General features: G+C 39.6%; 1 protein-coding gene across 2 annotated transcripts in view; it reads left to right on the top strand.

Annotated features, from left to right (window-relative positions):
- The window catches only part of ABCC3 (ATP binding cassette subfamily C member 3), a 48,385-nt gene that overhangs the window by 14,418 nt on the left and 7,960 nt on the right, over positions 1 to 26,007 (top strand). Inside the window, exons 3-22 of one of the 2 annotated variants that reach the window (XM_035558802.2) lie at positions 370 to 495; positions 1,369 to 1,506; positions 3,252 to 3,377; positions 4,164 to 4,225; positions 5,415 to 5,546; positions 9,663 to 9,881; positions 12,202 to 12,379; positions 12,605 to 12,766; positions 13,820 to 13,912; positions 15,244 to 15,447; positions 16,678 to 16,824; positions 17,237 to 17,324; positions 18,348 to 18,414; positions 20,100 to 20,226; positions 20,571 to 20,747; positions 21,582 to 21,749; positions 22,460 to 22,643; positions 23,602 to 23,707; positions 24,274 to 24,427; positions 25,740 to 25,947. In XM_035558802.2, coding sequence (XP_035414695.1) covers positions 370 to 495; positions 1,369 to 1,506; positions 3,252 to 3,377; positions 4,164 to 4,225; positions 5,415 to 5,546; positions 9,663 to 9,881; positions 12,202 to 12,379; positions 12,605 to 12,766; positions 13,820 to 13,912; positions 15,244 to 15,447; positions 16,678 to 16,824; positions 17,237 to 17,324; positions 18,348 to 18,414; positions 20,100 to 20,226; positions 20,571 to 20,747; positions 21,582 to 21,749; positions 22,460 to 22,643; positions 23,602 to 23,707; positions 24,274 to 24,427; positions 25,740 to 25,947 — 2,866 coding nt within the window. The remainder of the gene's footprint in view (positions 1 to 369; positions 496 to 1,368; positions 1,507 to 3,251; positions 3,378 to 4,163; positions 4,226 to 5,414; positions 5,547 to 9,662; positions 9,882 to 12,201; positions 12,380 to 12,604; positions 12,767 to 13,819; positions 13,913 to 15,243; positions 15,448 to 16,677; positions 16,825 to 17,236; positions 17,325 to 18,347; positions 18,415 to 20,099; positions 20,227 to 20,570; positions 20,748 to 21,581; positions 21,750 to 22,459; positions 22,644 to 23,601; positions 23,708 to 24,273; positions 24,428 to 25,739; positions 25,948 to 26,007) is intronic. The other variant, XM_050714372.1, reaches the window with a different exon arrangement.

Genomic DNA, 26,007 nt, shown 5'->3' on the forward strand with positions numbered 1-26,007 from the left:
ATCGGGTTATCGTGGAGATAAATTCCAGGCATCTGCTTCAGAGCATGTCTGCCTTTTATCTACACGTTGCCTGTGTTTCTAATTAAAACTGACTAGTATGGGAGGGGAGGAAAAAAAGAAAAAACCCAACAGGTAAATACATTAATATTTCTCCTAGTTGTTTGCACATCCCTTGCAAAACAGTTGAGACTGGATCCTTGGTTTGATTGCGGTGGGACAGTTCCATTAGCCTAAATGCAGCTGGTCACTGTAGCAGTGTTTTGTTTTTCTGTCTTGCTGGGAATCTTTGAATCATAATGGTTTTGCTAGCCCTGTGATTGCCCTTGGAGATGAGTTTACCAAATGCTGTTTCTGTTTGACTACTTTCAGCTCTTCGGTGTCCTGCTGTGGTGTGTGAGCTGGGCAGATCTCTTCTACTCTTTCCATGAGCTCCTGCAAAGCAGAATGCCACCACCAGTCTATTTTGTGACTCCCTTGGTTGTTGGCATCACTATGGTTTGTAGCTGTTTCTGTTAATTGTGACTAATAAGAAAACTTACTTACATGCATGAAGGAGGAAAGGGGTTCCTTTACATTTATTGTCTAACCCTGTGCTCTCTTAACTGAATGATTAGTATTTGGATTAGTGAAACAAATTTTGCCAACTGAAAAGACCACAGTTACAGACATCTCTCTCATGCAGACTCACCTATGTAAATCGAAATCTTTATAATAGAGAGATTGTTCTGCCTCTCACCTTGCTCTCATCTGTTTCTCCAGGCTTGTGATCCATGTGTGGAGAGAATTTGGGTATGACTTTGCCTAAACGGGGAGATACGATAGAGCTTGGCTTGTGCATTGTTCAGTATTGTACTGGACTTTGTCAGATTGTCTGTCTTATCTGTTGGTTGTTCCTCCATCAAACAGAAACCAAATTTGCTTTACCTAAGATAACAAACAGGCTTGGGGCCGTTGTGTGAAAAATGAAGCTGTAAAATTTGCCCATTAAGTTTTTAATTCCCCTGGTAAGCTTAATTTATTTTTAATGCTGTTTTCTAGACGAGTCATGGTGGTCCATCTGGACAGGAGAAATGACAGGTCTTAAATTAGTTTAATATATTTATAGCTAAGGTTTAATTGTGTGTGGCCCTAGGTACAATGTCTGATTTAAAAATTGGATTATGTAGCAGAGGCTCTGAAAATGATAAAAACAATTTTTTTCATAAAGTTATTCTAGGCTTCCCTTAGACAGGGGAAGTTTTGTCATTGACTTCTGTAAAGTTATGATGGGGCCTTTTTTCAAAGTGGTCCTGCTGCCAATGAGAGTGTGAATAAGGGGAGCAGTGGGACGGGATTGTGTTCACATGTTCCTGTACTTACTTTTCACAGCTGTTAGCTACATTGCTTATTCAATATGAAAGACTGAGAGGAGTTCAGTCCTCTGGGGTGCTCATTATCTTCTGGTTTTTGTCTGTGCTCTGCGCCGTGGGGCCTCTCCGGTCTAAGATCATGACTACAACAGCACAGGTAACATGCCATCCTTGTTAGCACTTGGAGAACAGGAAATGTAGCATTAACATCTCTGTGAAGGGAATGAGTCACCAAGTTTGGAGTCAGACCTGAAGCTGGCTTTTGCCAGAAAGAGAAATTTGGTTCCATTGCCTTGACTCAGACTGGTCTAACTTGAAGGGAACTGGGCTTTCTCCTGCAATGTCAAATAAAGATTTTGCTTAGCCTGAGGCTATACTGGAAACCTGATAGACATCTGAGGGCTGTACCAACACTTCGTGTGTGTGTGTGTGTGTGCATGCACACGCACATACACAGCACACATGAACAGGCTCTCACTGTTTGTTTTCCTCCCCTTCCCTTTCTCTTTTTAAGCCCCGTGCCATGGTTCAATAGGATGGGCAGTGATTGAAGATAATGAGTTTTAATAAGTAATGTTCCTTCCTTTGTTGTTCCGGCAGCTTGACCGTATTATACAACTCCGTAGGCTTTCTTTTTGTCAGTGCCCAATGTGGTGAGGACAGCATTTTGACTCCAACTGTGGCTGTAAATAGAGACCAGAAAGTCGGAGGGAGAGAAAAGAAACCTGGGCTGTTATGATTCCCATTTGAAAGCATAGCAGGTTCTCCCACAGTAAGAAAGTTGTTTTTCACAGAAACAAATTTCACTAAGTAGGGCAAAGCAGATTGTTTCAGTGATTAGATCATCAAAGACTAGGAATGAAAGAGAGTATTTGGAAAACATTAAGGTGATTGCTTCTCCTCAGTGAAATCAGCGTTGATTCTGTTTGGTGATTTTTTTATACACTTTTTTTTAAAACTACTAGCAGTGTTATCCTTTTACAAAGGATCCTGCTGTGTCAGACTGTGGTAAATATTCCAGCAGAAACTGTATCAAACCTTAAATGACAATCTGTGTAGAGTTTTTTCAGAAGGTAGCCGCAATCATGGTGAGACCCTCTTGTACACTACTTAAAGTCAATTTTAAAATTGTGGTACTGGTGAATAAGTACAAATATTGGACTATCAATGATTGAATCCTTAATCAACTTAAAATTCTATGTGCAGAGCCTTAGAACATCCGTGGTAATATCCCTCCTGTTCTTGCAACTGCCAACGACCAAATAAATATTCTTTCTCTTGCACTTAAGGACTAAAAGTTTTAAGTGAACAATAAGAGCATTCACAACTGCACTGGGTTATGAAAGAACCGTGTAAGGGACATACACTCATAGCAAGAAGTTTTAAGTCAACTGCATACTCATATGAGTGGGAAAGGAAATATCTCTAGAGCAGATGGAACTGTTGTTATACAATGCAGTGCTTTTTCTTGTAGCTTCTTCTGAAAGCATTTGACACTGATTGCTTGTCAGGGAGAAGATACTAAAGAAAATGTATGTTCTCTGATCTGGGTTGACAATTTCTATGCTTACGACATGATCTGGCAAGAGCCCCTGGAGGTAATTTAAAAGGATGTCATGTAGTCCTGATTCCAGAGGGTGTCTGCATGCAGTGAAGATGCATAAGCACTTTGAAGTTGACAGAATTTAATGAAAAGCTTGGAGATAAGCATTTTCTTAGGCACTTTACAGAGTATGTGCATACTTTTGTAAGATAATTCCTGCTAGCAACTACTTCGCAGTATTCAACTGTAGGGGAAGATGGGAATTGCCAAAAGAAGCTGAAACAGACAGTGTATCTATGTGTGTTGTGGGTTGAAATACAATAATAACAACCATTTACTGTGTTTCTTTTTCCCTTTAGGGCCATGTAAACGAAAGGTTCAGGTTTGCCACATTTTACATCTACTTTGCTTTGATAATCATTGAGTTGATTCTTTCATGTTTTAAAGAAAAGCCTCCGTTTTTTTCCCCTGTTAATACAGACCCTGTAAGTATTTTTATGTGCATTATTAATACTTTACAGACTATCATGTTTTGAGAGTTCCACTCAAAATACTTATAACTGAAAAAAGCTTTGGATTGTCATTGAAATTCCAGCTGTACTTGGTGACCCCCTTAAGAAACAATAGGTATGGAGAGTACTAGTGACACATAATGGAAAAAGGCTTCAAATCCCATTATTAATGACTGAAACCTGTGTGGTGAAAGCAACTCTCCTACTTGCTGCTTCATAAATTTTATTTATGAAAACTAAAGTGTAATATTAATTATTCCAAGGGCGATTTTTATGAAGATGGTTTTCTACCTGCTTAACATTCATTTAGCTGAAGTCTCTAAGGGTTGACCCAATAAACCAATTTTATATGTATTGAGAATAGATATGGAAAAACATTAATAACAGAAGGTATCAGTGGTGTCACAGGTTAAATTTCTTCTCCGTTTCATAAAATGGTCTCTATAATTAGATTTATGCTTGAACCAGACACAGAGAGAAGTTGAGTTCATTTCCTGAATGAACATTTCAGAAACTGTAGAATGACATTTCACTTTACGTAAGTGTTATTTAAAGTCAATATATTAAGCAATTTTTAAAGATGAAAGGAGTTCTGCATGACGTACGAAATGAAATAAATCAATTTTTATGTCCTTTTAGGACATAGGTACGTACATGTAATATACCATATAATATAGCAAAACTGATCAAAGTAGACTATTTTCTTGTTGAAGTAATAGTAAATATCTTGATTTTTTTTCCCCTATAACTTTACCATAGAATCCATCTCCAGAGTTAACTTCAGGCTTTCTCTCAAGATTGACATTTTGGTGGTTTACAAGGTGAGCCTCTCTTTTCAATGTGTTGGACAGCTGACAGCCCCAAACTCTATTTATGATATGTGTTGTACAGAGTTACCAATATGGAGGCTTTTGTCCCTGCAAGTAATTGATGTTGGATGCTCTTTCATTCACAACACTGTCAGCACTTTCACCATTTGCATGTTTACAAACCACTTTTAGAGTGCTCATACTTCCCAAACTTCTTTTCTGAAAAGTAGTGGCAGCAATTTTGACATGACTAATAGGATATGCAGTCTGGTTGTGCTTACCACATGCTGGAGTGTGACCTGAAACAAGTTGTAAGACTGTGTTGCACTTGCAGGTAATAGTGGCAACTTTTCACCCAGCTGAGATGCATTTTGTTTCCTGTTCAGGTTCATGGGTGAATGCTTTTTTATGAGGACATTTCCTGTGCAAGAGGAAACTGGGTTATATATACAAATGATTATTACCAGCTGATGATACTGCTGTAATATGGGATGATATTAAAGATCCAGATGTGAGATTGGGTTTTCTTTTATTCCATGATAAAGAAGTGGCATAGCTACCAAAGGTCATATTAAGACTTGTTTTTTCCAAAGTGGTTGAGTGTTGAGATGTTCTCTCTTCTATCCATGTAGCTTTATTGTCCTGGCAACAGCCCTGTAAAATTCATTTTAGTTAGAGTGAGATCTTTCTAAACTTCTAGAGTTCTGAATTTTCAGCTTTTCTGTAGAGATTTATGGCAGCTAGATGTTTCTGTCCCTTGGCAAAATTTCACTTACAGTTGTAGTTTTCATTTATTTGGAGAGAGTAATCTGATTTTCCTTTAATTTATGTGAGCTTTACTTTTGCATTTTGTTCACTTCTGACAGTTAATTCAGATAGACTCTGTTATTTTTATTTCTAAGTCTTCAGTATTTTCATTTAACACCACAGTTTCATTCAAAGGCTTTTGGATGTTGGTTTTTCTTGTATTTTATTGAAAATATCACTTTAGGAAAAATGTACATGTAATGAGAACTATGTAGTATGCTCTCCTTAAGTGCAGTCATAGAGATGAGGAAGGGGAAATAAAGGCATAATTATTGCTTTTCTTCTGTGGAGATGTATCTTCTTGCTTTTGTTAGCTAACTAGTCCCAGAGTTGTTGCTAGGAGTTGCTTTTTTTTTTCCAAACTGAGTTGGACTGTTTTTCTCCATATATGCAGCACGGCAATTCTTGGTTACAAAAGACCCCTTGAAGATAAGGATTTGTGGTCACTGAATGAAGATGATACTTCAAAAAGTATTGTACAACAACTAAGTAAAGAATGGGACAAGGAAAAAGCAGAGTGTAAACAGTAAGTATATGAACAGTTCTGCGAATGGAGATTGATCAGAATCATTTCAACACTAATGAGCTGTTCATCCCTGGAAGTGAGCCAACTAAACGTGGCACTTGGCTCTTACTCCATCTGTTCTTCATTAATATTAACAGTCAAATTTGCTTATTTTAATATGTCTAGGCAGAGGCAAGCAAGAGCCCTCTGGGGCTTGTGTACCACCTACACACTTTTTAACTAGGTGCTCAAAATCTGCATGGGCAGGTAGTGTCATTTACCATGTGGAGAAGGGCTGAAGATGTATAAGCAGAACGGAATGAGTTGGTTGGATTGGAGAGAATGAATAACTTTCATTATTGAGCTGGTAGATGTCTAACCCCATAATTGCATCCGTCCTAGGCATGTTAGAACACAACTTCTGGGCACCATAAAACAAAAGGAATTCTTGATTATCGCCATCGTGAGGGTTTGGCCCGACGTTAATTTTAGCCTGAAGGCTGTTAGCAGTAAATAATTTTCACTTCCTACCAATAAAAATATGAAACTATCCCAACAAGTGAAGTGTATGGTATATATAGGGAGGGGAATAGCACACGTTAAGAGTTGAGACCCTGCTCCTGTTGCCTCAAAAGCTATCAGCAAAATTCCCATGATGTCTGATGGAAATGGAATGAGGGTCAGAATTACTTGCATATAGTTGCATCTATGCTTGAGAGGATATCCTTTTTATTGCATGTTCTGTCCCAGTCTAATCTTAAGAAGTTACCTATTGTGTAACTGTATTTCCTTCTCTGTTCCTAACTCCTTGGTTAGTGTCCAAAATGTCTCCAAACAAATAGATGTGCTAATAGTGTGTTTCAAATGAAAAATGTCAATAAGGAGGATGCCTGGCCTTCCATTTCCTTTCATTGTGGAGATTTCTTCTCCATATGGAAGCTTTCCTCTGTTATTTTCAGCGCATCTCCTCGCCAAATTGGAAAGACCCTTTTATGTGATAATATTAGGAAAGTCATAAGCTTCTTGGCATGGCTGAATATGATGTGGAGAGTTCCACTTCACAGCTAAAATTTGAAAGATTTCCAGCACTAACACCAGCAGCTTGTCCACTAGTGCTCTGTGTGTGTGTGTGTTGTGGTTTTGCTTTTGTTGGTTAGTTGGTTGGTTTGGTTTTTTGTTTACTTAATGTCTCTACTTTTACGGTGTGGAATAATGTGCATTGTCTGGGTTCTGGTCTCTTGCTGCACAGACATAAATCTTAGTCCCCCAGGCTTTCTTATAATAAGAGCACAGCCATTTTACAGAAGTGCCTGGGGTCCAGGAAAACTTTTGCTGGAAAACCAGAAACTGTGTCTGGGGTTTTGTCATGGGGTTCATTGCATTTTGGAAATTATTCATACAAACTGGGGCCAGTTGGCAATGAATTCAGCCATAAATTCTGGCTTATATTAAGCTCAGGTAAAATTCTGTGGTGACTACATTAATGATTCTGAGGTGGGGAAAAGAGCAAAAACAAAGCAAATCACTGTACTCTGGATTGCTGTTTCAAGTAACTCTGAAAGCTGGGTGGCTCTGTTTATACTTCATATATAAGTAGGTATTCTTAATTACTTCATGTCAAATAACATAATTGGTAGTTGCTTGGAAGCCATTGGAAAGGCTTTTCTTTTTTTTTAAACTCTGCTGATTAGATCTGCTCTCGGTAAGGTTTTATGATATTAAAATGCTCTTTCAGTTCCACATGTGTAGAAAGTGTCACGGAAAATATTTGCAGTGTACTTGGTAATGACTTCTTTCTAAAAAATTAATCAGTTGCAATTCTGGCATAGCTAAAGCTTCAGATTTATTTCATTGTAATGATTATCATATTCCTATCTTACCTAAACCTACAAAACTCCTTTTGCATATTGCTTCACAGCTCTCTCTTAAAGCACCCTTGTGAATTACTGTTAAATAATTGCTAATAATTGATTCTCTACTAACGAGTTACAGAATAGATTAGTTTGGATTTAAGTCAAATCAGCGTGGATTCAAATCATTATTATAGATAATAATAATAACAATAATAACAAAGCATGCTAGTAGTCTTTTTCCTTTGCTTTTGCTCATTTGACTGTATGGCTGAAGTCTCTGCTTGCTTACTTTACTGGTAAGTGCATTGCTGCTTCTGAGAAAGCTAGAGCTGTGCTGGAAGGATGAGGGCGCACTGGAACCTATTTTGCCTCATTTTTCAGTTAGCTTCTGATTTTAGAGGCTTTGCTTATGTAGATGAATTAAAGATACAGGGCCTTGTCATTACCACTGAGAAAGCTATGTGTTTCCCATGAGATAATCAGCATGTATTATCTGCTCAGCTGTAAATAATGGAAGCCAAGCACATGCTTTTTGCTTGGAGAAAAAACTGGGTGTGATGAGTCCCACACACTGCTGAAATCCTGGCCTCACCTAGCTACCCGTAGTAAACAATAGATGTGTTTTTTCTCCCTTTGGGATTTTTGCTGCAAGAGAATTATTTCATTGCTGTTAGCTCACTGTAATAAACGTTTTTAATAGCACAGAGCCATGGGCAAGTAGTCCTGTTTCTCCTTCAATGAGTTGTAACAGCCTGGTTGTCAGAAAATAAAGATTTGCTCATAAACTCTCCAGGTTTGATCTGAAAGAACAAAGACGACACTGTTCGCGTCTGAAACAAAACAATAAAACAAAAAATTTTGTCTGGTTTAGGTTCCCCTACCCCACCCTCAAACTTTACGGCAAAGAAATTGGGATTTGCACATGCCTTCATTTGAAAGGATGTGAACAAGTTTCTACCTGTGGGCTGTTAGCCACAGTGATCATTCTGAACACTCGTAGGCTGTTGGAATCATCAGCCTCTGTAGCCAGCCAGCTCCAAAAAATTCTGCATGCTCTTTATGAAGTATCATAAATCCCACCCCACTTGGTAGTACTTGCAAGTTATTTTTCAAATGTCTTTTTTATAAGTCTCAACTGTTCCTAGGGTCTCTCTTCCATCTGTCCCTTCTTATAAGGCTTATGTGTCCCTGACTCTCATTTCCTTTTCTCTGCTCCACCTGGATTTGGGATTTAAACTTCCTGGCTGATGCTCATGGAATTATTCTTTAGGTCCCGTAGCCCTCAAGACTCAACAGCAATTTGGGACATGTTGATAGAAAAGCTGCCAGGCTGCTCTTTGAGAGTAATTCACGAAGGAAGTAATTTTTCAGAGCACCCAATCTTTATTGTTAGGCTACAGAAGTCAGGCACCTAAACCCAAGAGGTTCCGCTGTAGAACTCACCTAGAGCCCTGGAGAGCAGCACACACTTTTTGGGTGATTTTTTCCTTGGTCCTTCTTAAGGATCTTTGCAGAAGATCTTGCTTTCATTGGCTTATTTTGCATTTGGAGAGAGTTAACTGATTTTAACTGCTTGATTTGTCATTTGAGTAAACTTTAGGCAGCTAAATCCAGAGTTTCTCTTCTGGAAGGAACTTGGTCATCTGTGTCCCAGATCTCAGAGATAGCTCAGCTTTGGAGGTTTTTGTTTTGTACTATGGTTTGTACTCCGTTGAAAAAGTCCCGGGAATGCAAAACTCTGAAGCGGGCCATGCCTGCTTCCTCTCTTAGTTTGGTATGTGGTTCAGTGCCTGTCTCCAGAGGGACTGAGACTTCTCAGAAAACAGCTGTGCTACCAGATAAAGGTAAAGGTTTAGTGCAGCTAGTGATAGAATAAAGAATAGTCTCAGAAGGACTAGGTGAGGGTGCCTATTTGTGGCATGTAAATACCAACTGTTAGAGGATCCTTCTAGAAGAAACTGGAGATTCAAGGTCAATTTAGTTGTCTGCCAAAGGAAGTCAGCCATTCATCTCCTACTCCTTTGGGCCTCGTTCTCATTTCCAGGTGATTGGCTTTCTGGCTTGTGGGGTACACCTCATCCTTTTGAGGGATGTTATGCAGAAAAATCAAGACTCATCACACAAGAGTGGCCTATCCCTGAATGTGTCCAGATCTTGCCAGAAGTCCTGCTGTAGCAGAGCAAAGAAAGGAGCTGGGTTTTTGGATGTCACTGCAGTACTGTATGCATAGGGCGATGACGTTCTCTTCATCAGTTGTCTCTAACCAGTGGGTTTGTTCCCCTAGGAAAGAAGATGTGACATATAGGAAGAAATCTAACCATGTGCTGAATCATGTTGGTGATGGTCCAGAGGAGGCAGAAGTTCTGATTAGAGACAAGAAGCAAAACAGAAAGCCTTCCTTCCTCAAAGCTTTGTTGAGGACCTTTGGACCATACTTCTTAATCGGCTCCTTCTTCAAGCTGATACAAGACCTACTTTCTTTCGTCAACCCTCAGCTCTTAAGGTTGGTTTACTGTGTGAGTAGTTTCTATGTGCAATTTCTATGGAGGCTTGGCTTTGGCAAGCAGTATTTATTTTTGAAATGCGTAACTGGTTTCCCTCACAGTGCTGCGTATGTAAGTTTCCCCACCTTCCCCCTGAAATGCCCTGAGACAGGAGTTCTTTATTGTGGACTAAGCTGCAAATTGGACAAGCTTCTTTGAAATGAAAGATTCATAAATCACCCATCTCCAATAGACAGCTTTGGATTACAAATTACCTGTTGTGCTGTGCAACAGTCCAAAGTAATTTCTTCACAGTTCTAAAAGATTATTTGTGAAATCAATGCAGAGCACTTCTTGCTGGATCCAGTAGTCTCTGTATATCTGATACCCATATGGGCTGTTGGTGGTGGCAGCTGTAGTGTGACAATACAAATAAAGTGTGATGCTCAAGTACGTGGTGCTTTGGCAGTGCTGCTATCATCTGGGATAGATTTTGGGGACTTTAGATGAGTTTGTGCATTTGTAGCAGTAGGTAGTGACGAGAATGTGCAGTAGATTTCCAAGTAACAGAAAATAATGGTTCAAAAAAAAGAGGAACAAAAAAGCAAGAGCTTGACAAAACTGATATGTCCTCAAATTCTCCCTGTATGAGGAACATCCCTACTTTCCATATTCAGGGACACTGGTCATTCAAATCCATTAGGCTATCTGCGCAATCCCCACATTTTTCTCTCTGTTAGTATCATTCCTTTATTCCTGAGGTGAGAATGTCGCCAGCTAATCATTAACTAAGAAAAACATAATGATGGGAATACCAGCGTTTCAGAGAATGGCAGTTGCTTTCTACCAAACCATTGCTTCTTGTTTCCAAACCTATGGAAAGGCACATGGTCCTGTTAATGCATGAAGAGTTAATGCATGACGGGTTTGGATGGGGGCCATAGGTGAATATGGGGAGGGGAAGAAAGGAGGGCTCTGTTTCTATATGAGTGTCTTAAAATAATGTGGAGCTGTGTTCAGAGACAGTGTTGTTTTGTGGGTGGTTTGTGACATACCCAGAAACTTGCTGAAAAGAGGGTCCAGCCCAATATGGTGACATTAATAGCTTGCAGTCTGTCTTCTTCCAGCGTCCCTAGCGAAGAGGAGGCAGCTGGCTTCCTTCTGGGAACACATTAAGTATAGTCTATTCTGGGAATTTCTCAAAATTGCATAAATTCCTGGATATGTTGTCAGTGATATCTCAAGGCATATGATGGGGAATTTCTGCTCAAGTCTAAACTCCTGCAATCTTGGAAAATGCAATTCTAGTGGCAAAAGAAAATGAAAAAGCCATGGCTGTCTGGCAAGTTGCACGTAAAATAGTTTTCTGTCTCTAAAAAATTGCTGAATCTTGAGGAAGATTTTTTTCTTCTGAAGCTGTCCACTTAAGGCATGAATGAACAGTGTTGTGCAAAAGGAAGATCTCAGATCTGAAGCTGTAGCAACCTCATGCTTCTAAACCAAGGCTTTGGGCCTCCCTAGTAGTTTCCAAGTGTTATTTCCCCCCTGCTGGCTATTTGAATCAGGGATCCAAATCTGTTCCTCTCTTATTTTGAAAATTCAATTCTCTGGTCAGTAGTCTGGGGGTCAGAAATGTGATTTTTGAGAATGCTGGACGGTGCAATACGTTGTTCTGCTTGTTTGTTATATGACAGCTGTTCAGGTCTTGCAGGGAGAGCAGCTGTCTACAGTAAGAAATGGTTATTGATGAAAGATAACCAGTTTAGTGGTACGACAGTTTTACCAAAAAAGTGTGAGTAAAGAACTTCCTGTGCATCCATCCTGAAGGATGTCTTTTAATCTAGCTTCTTCTTTTTTTTTTTTTTTTTTTTTTGTGGGAAAGCACCCCATGCAGGGGTGCTTGGGCTGCTGGAAGAGTATTTGGGTAGGAGGGTAGGAAGCTGGCTTTGCCTGCTTTACTGCAGTGTCCTACGATGTTGTATCATTTACCTCTTGCCCTATGGGTCTGCTTGGCAAAGCCCAGACACTGAGCCATGTGTTTGAACACCAGATCGCAGGGGAAATCTAGACTTTCTCGTCATATTTCATTTTCTACAGGCTCATTTACAAATGGACTTTCTCACTGGCAAAGCTCAGGTTTTGCTGTTGTATCTTTGCAATGTTGTTTGGCTGAAGTCATAACTCAGCTTGCATCCTGGAGAGCTGTTTACTTTTTGTGGCTAGAGAGAGGATGTGGCAGGATGCCATAGCTGAGGGAAGCTATGTTATGTCCCATTAAACTTGCTGTATGTTTTTTTTTTTTTTTTTTTCCTTTTCCTTCCCTAATATTCTGAAAAACAGCGTATTAATCAGCTTCATTAAGAACAAAGATGCCCCAGCCTGGTGGGGATTTTTGATTGCAGCTTTGATGTTTACCTGTGCCGTGCTGCAGACTCTCATACTTCACCAGCATTTCCAGTACTGCTTTGTTACTGGGATGAGGCTGAGAACTGGGATCACTGGAGTGATATACAGAAAGGTAAGACTGGAAGCATTTTGTGGGCCAAAACACCACAAGCAAACCATGTCATGAAGTCTTTTTCTTTGGAGATCAAGAATTAATGTATGTGAGAATCATTTTATTCTTGTTGGTGAATCACATTCATGGGGAATATTGTGTTTTCTTAATACTTGAGGATTTATTTTCCATGTTTCTTCATATGTATCAAGATTGTGAATCCAAAGAATCTCTCTTATTTCTCAGTCCTTAGTCATCACAAACTCAGCAAAGCGCTCATCTACTGTTGGAGAAATTGTCAACTTGATGTCAGTGGATGCCCAACGTTTCATGGATCTGATGACTTTCCTGAATATGTTGTGGTCTGCACCACTCCAGATATTTCTAGCTTTATATTTCCTCTGGCAGGTACAGACATTGTCACATTTCTTCAGAATTTTTCTAAATGATGTACAAGCGTAATATTTTTTTGATCCTTTGACCCACCACTGCTTTTTTTTAAGCTTATTGTTCTGCCTTGTTTTGGTGAAATAACTTGCACTGGTGTACAAGATCGATTAGTTTCATAGTTGTTTTTTTCAGCTGGCAGGCAAGATAACACATTTGAAACCAAAGATAGCCTTTATATTTCCTTTGTCCCTAGGACGCTTTGATAGGTGCAGTTTTAGACTCATCACTGTATTCCCAGTAGTAGATACAAATGAGAACTCGAGGGAAGTGCTTTAAAAAAAATCATACAATCATATTATGCTATAATAAGTTTTGCGTGAGTCAGCGTGACACAAATCTCACCTGGAATAAACATATTTTTTTTCCGTTGCTTCAGTGAAGTTTCTTGTTTATTCCATGTTTGGTTAGAGCACTGGCTTTCATCTTTAAAATGTTTCCTTGTAGTTAATCTGTAAAGCAGTAGCACCAACGTAACTATACTGATTTATTCTCAAGAGCCATAAAGTTGCAGTAGGTTTATGAGTTACTGCTCTGCTGGTAAGCAGAGCTCTGGTAGTTAGCAGTTTGTGTGTGCTCTTATCCATATTGAGGGCACTGGGTTAATTCAGTAATTACAGTTCCCTAGGTCAGGGAGAAGTCAGTGGAAAAATGCCTTCTCTGTAGCTTATTTGTTACTTTCTAGATTTGCTCAATAGCTCTGTATCTGCGTTAGTTCAGACTTTTTTCCCTCTCCCCCTGGGAACCACTTAACAGGTAAATCACAAAGCACTCTGCTGTCACCAGTACTGGTGTAACGGTAACTCAGGATGGATGTTGTCTTATTTTTGTCTCCTCATTGTTGTTGTGTGGAATCAGAATACTTCACCAGGAGGAGTCTAGCTGTCTATGCAGAATGCTCACCAGTGAGGCAACACATTTCAGTTTCTGTAACCTGCTGTTGTTTTAATGCTCGCCATAGGGGATAGCAGCACTTGGGTACAACAACAACTTACCTTTTTTCTTTCAATCAAGGCTTTAGGGCCTTCTGTGCTGGCAGGAGTTGCTGTGATGGTATTACTTATCCCATTCAACTCTGCAATAGCAATGAAAACCAGAGCATTCCAGGTAAGGTACCAGCAGAGAAGGTGGCATTATCTGAATTTCTAACTGTGCTATGAGAAGTGAAGGCATCAGCAGTGTCTTGGCGATTTCTGAGGTGCCATTTGCACCAATTTACTTAAAAGTAAGATTGTACTGATAAGTTTAATAACTGTATCCTCTCAGATAGTACTTTTACCATAGTGAATCGAATGCTATTTAAAGGTGTGGCATTGAGTCAGTGACTCATGCTGCTGGAACAGCTTCTGGGGTTAGCAAGAAGTTTTTGTCTCTATATTCCCTTCATCTGGCAGCTTATTCTTCTAGGAACGTCTAGGGAAAGGGGAAATGTAATTCTTTGAGCTATGAATGACTTTTTAGAGATGGAAAACGAAATGTGGCAACTTGTTTCTTATATTAATGGCCAGTGTTGACTTTCATCGCTACTGAGCTGGGGCTAAATTTGAATTATTATCTTGTGGTAAAAATATCTTTTATTCCTTTTTTTTTTCCCTACACTTAGTCTCTAGTCAAGAAAGGTTGAAAAAACAATATAATAGTGCCCTCTGGCTTTGTGCTACAAAACTCTCGTAAGTAGTTTGTGCTGTGTAACCTATCAGTGGCTGGCTGAAAGGTTTAAAAGAGAAATCAAGCTACTGATGTAAAAAGGATAAGAGCTGGAAAACAAGTATAAATGATAATATTTAAACACAACCTTAGTAACAGAGTGGCATTATTACATGCCTTAAAGAGACATCCAGACTTTCCATTAAATCTCTTTGATGTTAACATGTTAATAGTAGCATTCTTTTTTTCCCTTGCCCTCAATAAGGTGCTTGGAGATGCATAACTAGGTGTGTGTGAACACAATTTTTTATTTTGTCTACACTGCTGAGCAGGGATTTGATTTTTGTGAAGTAGCTGAATGAAGCACTGTGTTCTAGTGTATAGAAGAAAAATAAACTAGGAGTAACCACAAATTTCAAGGGATCCCATGAGAAATAAAATTACACATATCAGGAAAAAAAATCTGAAGCAATCAAAGGAAGTAGGGTAGTATTTTTCTGAAAAGCCTGAATCTTTCTTAAGGGTGGTTTTGAAAATGTAACTCCTAACACTGAAGATGAATAGAAAGCTTTCATACTCATCTTTTCAATAATTTTCTTGGATTCCTGGTTTCTTTGGAAGTATAGACTTGCACAGTGAGTTTACTGATGATGGTCTGGCTTTCTTTAATCTCCTTTTGCATCCTCTTTAGAAATAGCCCAAGGACCATCACAGCTATGAGACAACATGTTTAAAGCTCTCATCTAGTCATTCCTGTGACACACTGTCTCTTGTGTTTACCAATAACCTAGGTGGAACAAATGCGGTATAAAGATTCCCGCATTAAATTAATGAATGAGATTCTGGGTGGCATAAAGGTGTTGAAGCTGTATGCTTGGGAGCCATCATTTTCAGAAAAAGTGTTGGAGATACGAAGGAATGAGCTGCGAGTTCTGAAAAAATCTGCCTATCTCAATTCTTTGTCCACCTTTGCATGGATCAGCGCACCATTCCTGGTAAGTTGAATTTGCATGATTTTTTAAATTGTACAAGCATATCGTTGAAGGATGTGTGAAGTTCGTAAATAGGCTCTCTACTTGCCAACCGTAAGTTGGAACAATATATAAATACCTCTAAAAAAATAATAATAATAAATTATTCATGTGCTTTGAAGCAAGGTTTCTATTTACCTAGAGCCCATTTGTTAATCAGTATCAAAGTATTTATTGGTAAAGCCTGCCAGTGGAAGCTGAGAATAGCTGTCTCAGGAGAATTTCCAACCACTTCAAAGTATTTCCCACAACAAATTGAAACTAGAATTTGAAACATCTGAGATACCTGTGTATAAAACTCCTCGCCAAAAAGCTTTGAGTCGGTCGACTCAGTGTCTTACGCTTTCATTTTTGCCTTTCCTCTTACAGTGCTCTGTTTGTTTTAGTGGGAGAAGGAGCTGTTAAATTATGCTACTACCTTAGGAAAAAAAAAGTTTTAATGTAAAAATATAAAGCCTGAATGTCACATTGTCAATTCTGAAATGATTTTTTTCCTCATTTTTTTTTTTATTTTGCACCACAATCCCTTTTGCATGAAGAGTTTTGGTTTGCATGCATAAAAACATCCAGATAAGTGCTTTGTCAAAAATGTTCTTAGCCAACAGTTCTTGAGATCAAAGGCCCAAGCCTGTAAAAATGTTCTTAACGGCCTCCAGATCATGCCTCTTTCATGTTTCCTTCAAGTTGGGTTCAGTGCACATTCCTCTGCCTGCTCACTGCTGGTGTACTGCACAGGGAGGTACCTTTGCAATGCATGGTCCCTGCCATATAGCGAGCCAGCAAATAACTTGGCTGTTACTGCCTTTCTTATTGATCAGTAAATTTTGTTTGCTTAGCCTGCAGTTTACAATGGGTAAATTTGATTAGGTGGAGCTGGAAATGAAGCCAAACCACAGCTAGATAAACACTTATTTGAATTTACCAGAGTTCTGTAGTTCACCACCTAAAGCTTCTAGTTCAACTAAATGTAGCCATTAGTAATCTGACGGTTACTTTATTCTGCATGCCTTTTTTTTTGTTGATAACAAGTATCAACTTATTCATATGACAAGCATGTTGAAAAGGTCAAATATGGAGAATTTTCCTGATATTGTTGTTGATGCGTTTATTTCTAATATGCTTCGGGCTTGACCGCTTTTTAAAATGTCAAAATGTTACACACATCTCGCAGTAAACTCACCTTCTGGCTTTCAGGTAGCATTGACAACATTTGCTGTATATGTCTCAGTGGATGAGAATAATATCCTGGATGCAGAAAAGGCTTTTGTCTCCCTCTCCTTGTTTAATATCCTGAAGTTTCCCCTCAATATGCTTCCACAAGTCATTAGCAACATTGCACAGGTAAGGAAGGTCTGGTGCATAAGTTGTTTCAAATACAAAAAGAACACCAGATAGCTCTGATTTCTGGAAAGCAGAGATGCCGTGTATCTGCCTGTTAGCTAGTTTTCTTTCTAATATCCTTTCATTAGTGCTGCCGTGTATCAGAAAGCTAGACATCTGAGTAAGCTTGTGTGCGTGGCATTTCACATATGTGAATTTTGCTTCACTCAGATGAATGTAGCTTCGTCTAATAAAGTTCACAGTTAAAAACATGAATTTCAGCGTAAGACTGCTTGCAGGGAAAGAATGAGTCACTGTTCAGGAAGCCCATGGAGTGAAAGCTTAAGCCATTCTGCATGTTTATCTTTTCTGTAGTAAGAGCATTAAGTCCCCATTAAAAGAATGACAAAATAATGCTGCTTTCTTTTCTTAGACGAGTGTTTCCCTAAAGAGAATACAGCAGTTCCTGAGTCATGATGAGCTTGATCCAAATTGTGTGGAAACAAAAGTGATTGCACCAGGTAAAGAGATCAGTATTTTTCTAAACTATGCTAATACAACAAGCATCTTGTATTTGTTTTGGACTGGCTGAGTTAGCAAAAAAGCAAAAAGCAAATGACAACAATATTACCTTTTTTTTTTTTTTAATTTCTTCTCTGAAGAGTGTGTGTTTTGTCATTTAGACTATGTGGAAACTACAAAAGTATCTGGCTATATTTTTGAGCTTTGCACTGCATTGTTGGGCCTGAGTTTGCATCTACAATATAATGGTTGCTAACGGCACTGAATAATGAAGTACATCCACTGACTAGGGTCAACAAGACCTCCTCATACCTTTCACACTGCACAAATGCTCAGGAATATTATAAACAGGAGTTCTGTTTTATTCTATTGCAAACACAGTATTCCCAAAAGAATGAGCAAACCACTGAAAAGCTGTGTTTTCTCGTGTAATGGACTTTGATGATGCTGTGGTTTGAAACCTCTCTTGTGTGTGATGCAGTGGAGAAGGAGGAGGGATAGCTGTGTAGCTGTCATATGCTTATTGTTATACACCGCTCCAACAGGAGGTGAAGAAAGCCTGCAGATCTGTGACTTGTTATTGTGGCAAGCAAAAAGCTGTGCAGAGGCAAATTTAATCTGAATCATCAAAGTCAACAGCATGCTGTTGGTCTCCTACTGACTTGAAAGTGGTTTCTTAAGTAAAGTTGTGCTAATGATTGCACACGGATTCTGAGAACTACTCTGAGCAGCAAATGTTGGGACCAGTCTCACCTGGACAGAGTGAAGCAGGACTTTTCTGCTCCATAGGTCTGTAAGCTCACTGTCTGTAGTTTAAGCTGCAACCAGTTATTTTCACCCTGATGAACATTCCCATCTCGTGACCCAGTGCAATCACAAGACTGTGCTTCCCATACCAATAGAAAAGGGAACTGCAGCGTACATGAAACCTGTAAAGGTTCCTTTGTGTGCAAGTCTCTCAGTCACACTATTCTGTGTAACAGTTTTCCTGCCTTCTCTGTTGTTGCATTTTTGTCATGCAGGCTATACCATCAGTGTTAAAAATGCAACGTTCAGCTGGGGAAAGGACCTTAAGCCGTCTTTGAAAGAGTAAGATTTCTTTATGCAACTGCAATACATCTACTTGCTTCCCTTTTTTCTGACTCTTGGAAGGTCTGTTTGAAAAATGTCTGCTAATATCTGCAGGCTTATTTCTGGGCAAGGTTGTTACCACATGCCCCGTAGTGCATCTCGTCTGACTTTAAAACATCTAGCTAATACTCATGCCTCATAGTATTCAGGCATTATAGAACAGTGCTGTAAAGCTTTAACTCCACAGCGACCAGCCTAGACTAGTTATCTATTAAAGGACAGAAAGGCTAGGTAAATTTCTTAAATAGTTTTTTTTTTTTTTTTTTTAACTGAAGCAGTGGACAGATTAAATTGATCTGATGGCTTATGAAGGCAGTTCCGATGTCTGGGTTTGGGTTTAATTCTAGCTCATGGGCATGTGAACAGTAGTCTCTTCTTTTAAGGTTCTTGTAGCAGGCGCATCCCTGTGGCTATACATATGCCATTTCCAGACTATGGAGGTGTATGTTTTACTCTTTTGCCTATTTGTATGAATACAAATAAAATTTGCCTGGAAGCATATACTTCCCTATGTTATGCTTTGTTGTCAGATCAAAATCACAGAAACCTGATAAGTATCCATAGACTTCTCAGTCCGAGGAGTTTGTGATGCTGTGCTGAGTTTATTACATTAACAGGCTAACGTGGATAACCTGTCAGCAAGAGGCTTAGAGTTCAAAGGAGCTGCTTTGGTTCAGGCAACCAAATCTGCAGCCAGGTTGACTTCAGTGTTCTGGGTTTTGTGTCAGAAAGAACCATGCATCTCCAGCACAAATTGCTAGCTACCTGGGCCTAAAAATTAATTGGTGACTTCCTAAAATAGCAGTAAGGCAAAACTCAGCTAGAGGGAAAGAATAATGGGAAGAAGAAAAAAAAAAAAAGAAGTAATGTTTTTGAGTTTTCTTGCTTTGATGTTTTTATTAAAAACAAACAAAACATTCTTGCAGTGTGCAAAATATCAACTACCTCTTGGGGAAGAATCTGCAAAAGCATTAAAGCCCTAGTTCTGCATCAGGATCTTTGCAAACAGAAGTTCGGGTTGATTTCGTTAGTGAAAGACACTGTGAAGAGACTGTCCATCAGTCATTTCCACATCACCTTCAGAACTGGAACCTAAAGCAGTACCTTTTAGGACATCATGGGAAAAACAGTAAAGGATTTTTTTTACTGGGAAAGATTTATTTGTCTTTTGTAGTTGTGAACCCTGTTTATTAGCACTGGGAATATTTTAGTAAAATGGTTTGGACATTTTTAGGTGTGATGTATTCACTCATTGCTTCAGTACAGTTGCTCCTGGTTCTTAAAATCAAACCCAAAAGATTTCTGGAAGATTGCTTTCAAAAGGCTTATTAGCCCTGTTTGACTTGCTGATGGACTGATGTGACACAGCAAAGGGTCTTAGAAGGCTTGTTACCAATCCCACTGATTTACAACCAAGAAAATAGATTAATGTTGGGTTTCCATTTACTCCTACAGTTCTGCTTACAGTTGACTGTACATGAGAAAGAGAGGAGAAAACCAAGAGGTGACCAAGCTATGCTTACTATACCCAGTCAGGCTGAGGTCAGGCTGATTTGTCACTGTGTATTTTAGCCCATTTAAAAGACCTCTAATGTCTTTAGTAAACTAATATTTAATTAATTTCCAGCCTGTTTCCTCCACAGTATAAATCTGTTGGTCCCCAGTGGTGCTTTGGTTGCTATTGTTGGCCATGTTGGCTGTGGGAAGTCTTCTCTGGTGTCTGCACTCCTGGGTGAAATGGAAAAGCTGGAAGGAGAAGTGGCTGTGAAGGTTGGTATTGTTTCTAATGCCATTTAACAATGGTATAGAAATGTGCTTCTTACGCCTACCGTTGCTTGCAGTGCACATCAGGCTAGAGATGGAATTGTTTGCTCCTGTGCCAGCTTGTCTGTGTGTTTATTTGGGTTTTGTTCACACCTGTTTACTTGTGTTTTACGTGAAATTACTTTCTTGATTCAATCAATTGTGGATCAGCAATTAGTACACATATATGTATAATTTGAATACGTATCAAACAGGATCTATATATGTGTGCTGAAGATCTTAATCAGAGTTGTGAGCGTGAATCGATGCTTATTAAAAATTGGAGTTTCCTGTCTCCTATCTTGTTCTAGGGTTCTGTCGCTTATGTGCCTCAACAAGCCTGGATCCAGAATGCCACACTGAAAGATAATATTTTGTTTGGCCAAGCTCCTAATGAACAAAAATACCAAAATGTCCTGGAGGCCTGTGCTTTAAAAACTGACCTGGAAGTGCTGCCAGGGGGAGATCAGACTGAGATAGGAGAGAAGGTAATTTTTTTCAAGTCAGACCTGCTTGATGATTCCTCTTCTGTTGAGCTAAACAGAACACTGTAGAGTCAGCACTTGATTTGGTTTGATCTTTACGACAGCATCCCTATTACAATCAGCGCTGAAACATGCAGGCAGTTCTCTGGAAGATAGTTGGACTTAGACATGTTCCTAACTTTAAGTGAGTGTTTATACCGTATCACATAATTGCACATCTAGCCCTGGTGGATCAGAGCATCTCCATTTGTAGTCCAACTGTAAGCATGCATCTGGCCAGAATACTTGAGGTCCTTCCTATTCCTGTGTGGATAAAAGGGGAGGGAACATATGGTGTGCTTCAAGTAAAAAAAGTAATATGATCATCCCTTAACATCTCATTTTAATGAGAAACTTTTACGTCAGTGATTGCCGACAAAGCTTTCTTTCACAGGCCACTAAATTTGAGATGGATTTCATGAAGTTGGGTGAATGTATGGATTTGTATGTAAGATGAGAGACATGGAAGACGTTCCAGGTGCTGCAGCCCTGCTTTGAGTGTTTTCATTTTATGTCCTTGTTGACAGTCTTCCTTTTCATTGTTTTGAGTTTTAACAGCTCCCTTTAGGAGCTTATTAAGTGAGAAGCTTATTCTGTCTGCAGATTGCTGGGTGAGTGGAAGTTTGGCAGCGAACAGATTTAGAGGCGTTCTGTTCCTTTCCCTGGCTCTGAGTGCGTTATTCAGCATCTCATGTTTCATTTAGCATCCATGTGTCTGGTGGTGTATGAGCCATAAAAAGTCATAGCTGTTATCTGAACTGAGTTGTGTGATACATTTTGCTCTCTCCTTCCCTTCAGGGTATCAACCTCTCTGGTGGCCAGAGGCAGCGAGTGAGCCTTGCTCGCGCTGTGTTCAGTAACTCGGACATTTACCTGTTAGATGATCCTCTTTCTGCTGTGGACTCGCATGTTGCAAAGCACATCTTTGACAAAGTTATTGGTCCAGATGGGGTACTTAAAGGAAAAGTAAGCTGACATTTAGGTTCTCTTACAAATGCACATAAGCTCTGAAATACTAATGGGTAACAGGAAAGTTGTTTCACCACTGAGGCTTTAGCGCTGAATCATTCCTTTTCTCCACAGCACAGATTCTGCGGTGAGCTGCTATTTAGGTACGTGCAAAAGTGATGTGATCTGGTCAGAACATGTAGAGGCAAAAACCTGTTCTGTCTTTTTAAAAACCCAACTATTTGAGATGTCCAAAATCAAGGCATTTGTGGGAACTTGTAAAGGTTGTCAGTTTAGTATTGCTTGTTACTCAGAGGTGGCACAGTGAGGAAGCTGCAACAGCTTACTAATTTTACGGAAGTCTTTGGCAGTATGCAACCAAATTACAGCCTCTCTGCTTCCCCTTCTACTCCTGTTACAACCTTCTCGGACTGTCTCAGTGCTTAAAAGGGAAAGAGGGGAGTGATGACTCAGTTGTTTTACTTCCCTTTGTGGCTATATCAGCAGGTAGTAGGAAGCATAGTAAGTTCATGTAGATTTTTTGAAGCTAATTTGACTAACAAGGGCAGGGTATTTCTCTTGGCATTTCACCTTAAGGTGATAATTCACTCCCCGTCTCAAAAATGCAGTATTATTTGACTTGTTGGGTAGCATTAGTGCACTGCAGCATTTAGTCTCAACAATGACAGCTGAGGGATGTGGTTTTTTTTCTCTTTTTCCCTATCCAGACCCGTATTTTGGTGACCCATGGCATTGGTTTCCTGCCTCAAGTAGACCATATAATTGTCCTGGTAGATGGCAAAATCTCCGAAATGGGATCTTACCAAGACCTTCTGAAACAAAACAAGGCTTTTGCAGAATTCCTTCGAAATTATGCACTTGATGAAGACATCGAAGAGGATGAACTAACAAGTACAGTACTGCTTTTTCTTAAAATATGTCTTTCTCTGTCAACCAGATTACAGGCACTTTCTCTGTATACTGTCCACTGCTCCTTCATGACATCCTGACATTTGTCTTTCCTTTCTGCACTACCATAAAAAATGCTGTCTTTGACCAGTTCTGTTTTATTGATAAATGTTTTCCCAAAGAAATTTAGTTCAAAAATTTCATTTGATTTGTCCTAGAAAAAGCGATTCTTGTGTTTGAAATTATTTCAAAGTTGAGAATTTCTTTTACAATTGGCAAGGTTGAGCTCAGCAGGAAAATGGAATAGGAAAGAACAAACTGGGGTCTGCTATCATAAGGGCTACACAGAATTTGGTTTTCTTCCTTTGTTCAGATGTTGTTGTTCAGTTTGTTTGTGGTTTTTTTTCCACACAAGTTAAATGATACTTTAATCTTGGGTTACCTTTAAGCTTGGTTTTATGCTGATAAAATATTGCAAGATTAAAGCATTTTGGTAAAAGTTTCCTTTGTGTGGCAGTGTTCTCACGCTCTTTGCAGTGCTGTGCTGTGCTCTCACCAGACAGACAGAAAGGAACATGCATGGCATCTTTTAGCAATAGCAGAGGCTTGCAGTAGTTTCCAACATGAGACCCCATCCCAAGATCATGCCTAGAGCATGTTCGATATGTAAATTTAGCTAGAACTAACTATAACTCTATCACTTAGCATTTTGGATGCACGAAGGCAATGAGATGTGAATGCATTTGGTCACCAGTCTGCCTCAGAAGACCTCTGCAATTGGTAAAGTGATGCACCGAAGGGATGTGACTACTGCCATTGGGGGTGATTAATGATGGGATTATATACTATGATTTTTCCTGCTATGGTATTGATTTTCATTACTCTTGCTTTGCCTGGCCACTTGTTTCTCTGCTTTCTGCTTTACTCAGCAGAATATCTGAGATGTAATCTTGTCTTGCAGTGGTGGAAGAGGAAGAGGTCCTGCTAGCTGAAGACACCCTCAGCATCCACACTGATCTGGCAGATAACGAACCTGTGACGAACGAGGCCCGCAAACAGTTCCTTAGGTAAACATGAAGTCCTCTTGTGTTTATAATCTGTGTCTGGGGTAAAACACATCTGAAAGATGTTAATCAAATACTGTCTCACGGTCTACGATTTAGTTTCCTCTTAAAAATAAATTGTTATGGAGTCCTTTTGAAAGTAAATGTGAAAGAACATGCAAAGAAGATCAAACACCTGTTCCTGCAATCTTCTTTTTAATCCAAATTGAACCAACTTCTTAAAGCAACATTTTTCATAACCATACCCTTGGAACACTCTCCAGTTACTGTTGATGTGAAAATGGAGAAGCTCGGGGGCTAGCTTTGAAAAGCCTGTATTGCCATGAGGACTGCCCTGTATCAAAGTGTCCAGCCTTTGCCACAGCCTTTGTTAGGAACTATAGTTCTGGCATTACTGAACATCACTTTACATCCATGGGGATCCTACATACACCCATATCTGCAAGTGAGGCTGGCATGGGAACAGGGCAAAAGTGCTGGGATGAAGTCCAGTCTGCTGCATCCCATTCTTGCTTTAGCACAGCCACAATATGCCCTTTTTCTCCTAATGACTCTATTGTTTTGACTAGGCAACTTAGTGTAATATCTTCTGAGGGAGGAGAATGTCCCAACAAAATGTCAACGAAACGGAGAGTCTGTGAAAAGAAGCCAGCTGAGCCTCCTCTGCCAAGAAAAAATCCTAACGAGAAACTTATTCAGGCAGAAACCACTGAAACGGGAACGGTATAGTGTGATATTCTCCCTTCCTTGTTCTTCATTTTTTCCTGCTTGAAAAAATATCATTTTTATTTTTACATTTGATCCAGTTCTGTTAAATGCATTGTATAAATTATGACAGCACGTTTTAGGAATTAATCTGGTGGCCACTGATCCTTCAGATTTGGGCTTTTGGCAGGGAATTCTGCACCTGGCAAAGACTGTGTAGTTAGGGAAGAAAATAATCCCTTCCAGCTCCTGCCACAGTCACCTGATACCGCATAGCACTGCACTCTGTCAGCTCTGTCTTTGCATTGCAGAGCTTTCAGCACTGTTAGTCTTTAAACCCTTTGGCTGCTGTGCAAGTCCAGCTGCAGCACTGGATATTTGATGACCTGCAGCAGTGGGTTCTACAAGCCAGCTGCCTGCTGCATGCCAGTGGATCTGTTCTGTCTAAATGATACCTTCCACATCATCTTCAAGAGCAGTTTATGCTCATGGGTACAAAAGGGGCTGCACTCTCTGCAAGCGGGGCCAGGGAGTAAAATAGGAATAGAGAAAAAAAGAGAGGAAAAGGGAAAAAGAAAAGATAGGAATAAAGACATAAAATCCAGGGACAGCAAAGGGGATGGAAAAGGAACAGGGTGATCTTGTCAAAGAAAGCCCCTTCCTACCATTTCAGAAGGTGTCCTACCACTCAACATGTCCTGTTTACTGTCTGGTGTACATGCTTCCTAGCACAGACATTTAATTGACTGTTTCTGTGGATTGTTTTAGCTGTTAAAGTCCCTAATCAGCAACACTTGTTCTCTAAATTGTTCTTCCTTATGCCTTTTTAGAGACTGTTGTGTCCTGAGCCTCTGTCTTTTTTGCCTCTCTGCCTTTTTTTGCATTACCTTAGAACTTATTGTACAGACACCTGAATGGAGGCCTAAAAAAGGACCTGAATAGGCCCTTTAAGTAGTCCCGAGCTGGATATGCCTGGCAAGTTGCTGCTTTTGCCTGAAAGGCTTGGTTGCTGTTCCTGTTACCCATCCTTTGCAGCTGTTTGATAAACCTCTTCCCAGCCTGTCTTGCAGTCTTAAAAACTAAAACCCGACAAAACTAGTACAATACAGTTCATCAAAATGGAGGAAAAGAATATTTCAGATAAGTTTCTGACTTGTTTAGAAAGTTACCGCCCTGACATGGAGCTCAGGCAGGTGAACTCTTCTCTGCGGTCTGTTAGATTTTGGGCAGTTTTGAACTTAGTAGTTCCTCTGCTGAAGGATTCTTTTTTCTGTCTGAACTTCTGATTCTGTAAGTTGTACAAACCAGCTTTGGTGTGTGATTTTTGCAGGTAAAGCTAACAGTGTTCTGGCAATACATGAAGGCTGTCAGCCCTGTCATCTCTTTAGCCATATGTTTCCTATACTGCTGTCAAAATGCTGCTTCTATTGGGGCCAATGTGTGGCTCAGTGACTGGACCAACGAGCCAGTGATAAATGGGACTCAGCACAACACATCCATGCGAATCGGAGTCTATGCTGCCTTGGGCCTCTTGCAAGGTGAGACCAGATAAAAATCATGATGTCTTAGTATTTATCAAAGAGGAATTAGATGGGAAA

This window comes from Cygnus atratus, chromosome 18, assembly GCF_013377495.2.
Source record: "Cygnus atratus isolate AKBS03 ecotype Queensland, Australia chromosome 18, CAtr_DNAZoo_HiC_assembly, whole genome shotgun sequence".
Classification (NCBI taxonomy): Eukaryota; Metazoa; Chordata; class Aves; order Anseriformes; family Anatidae; genus Cygnus; species Cygnus atratus.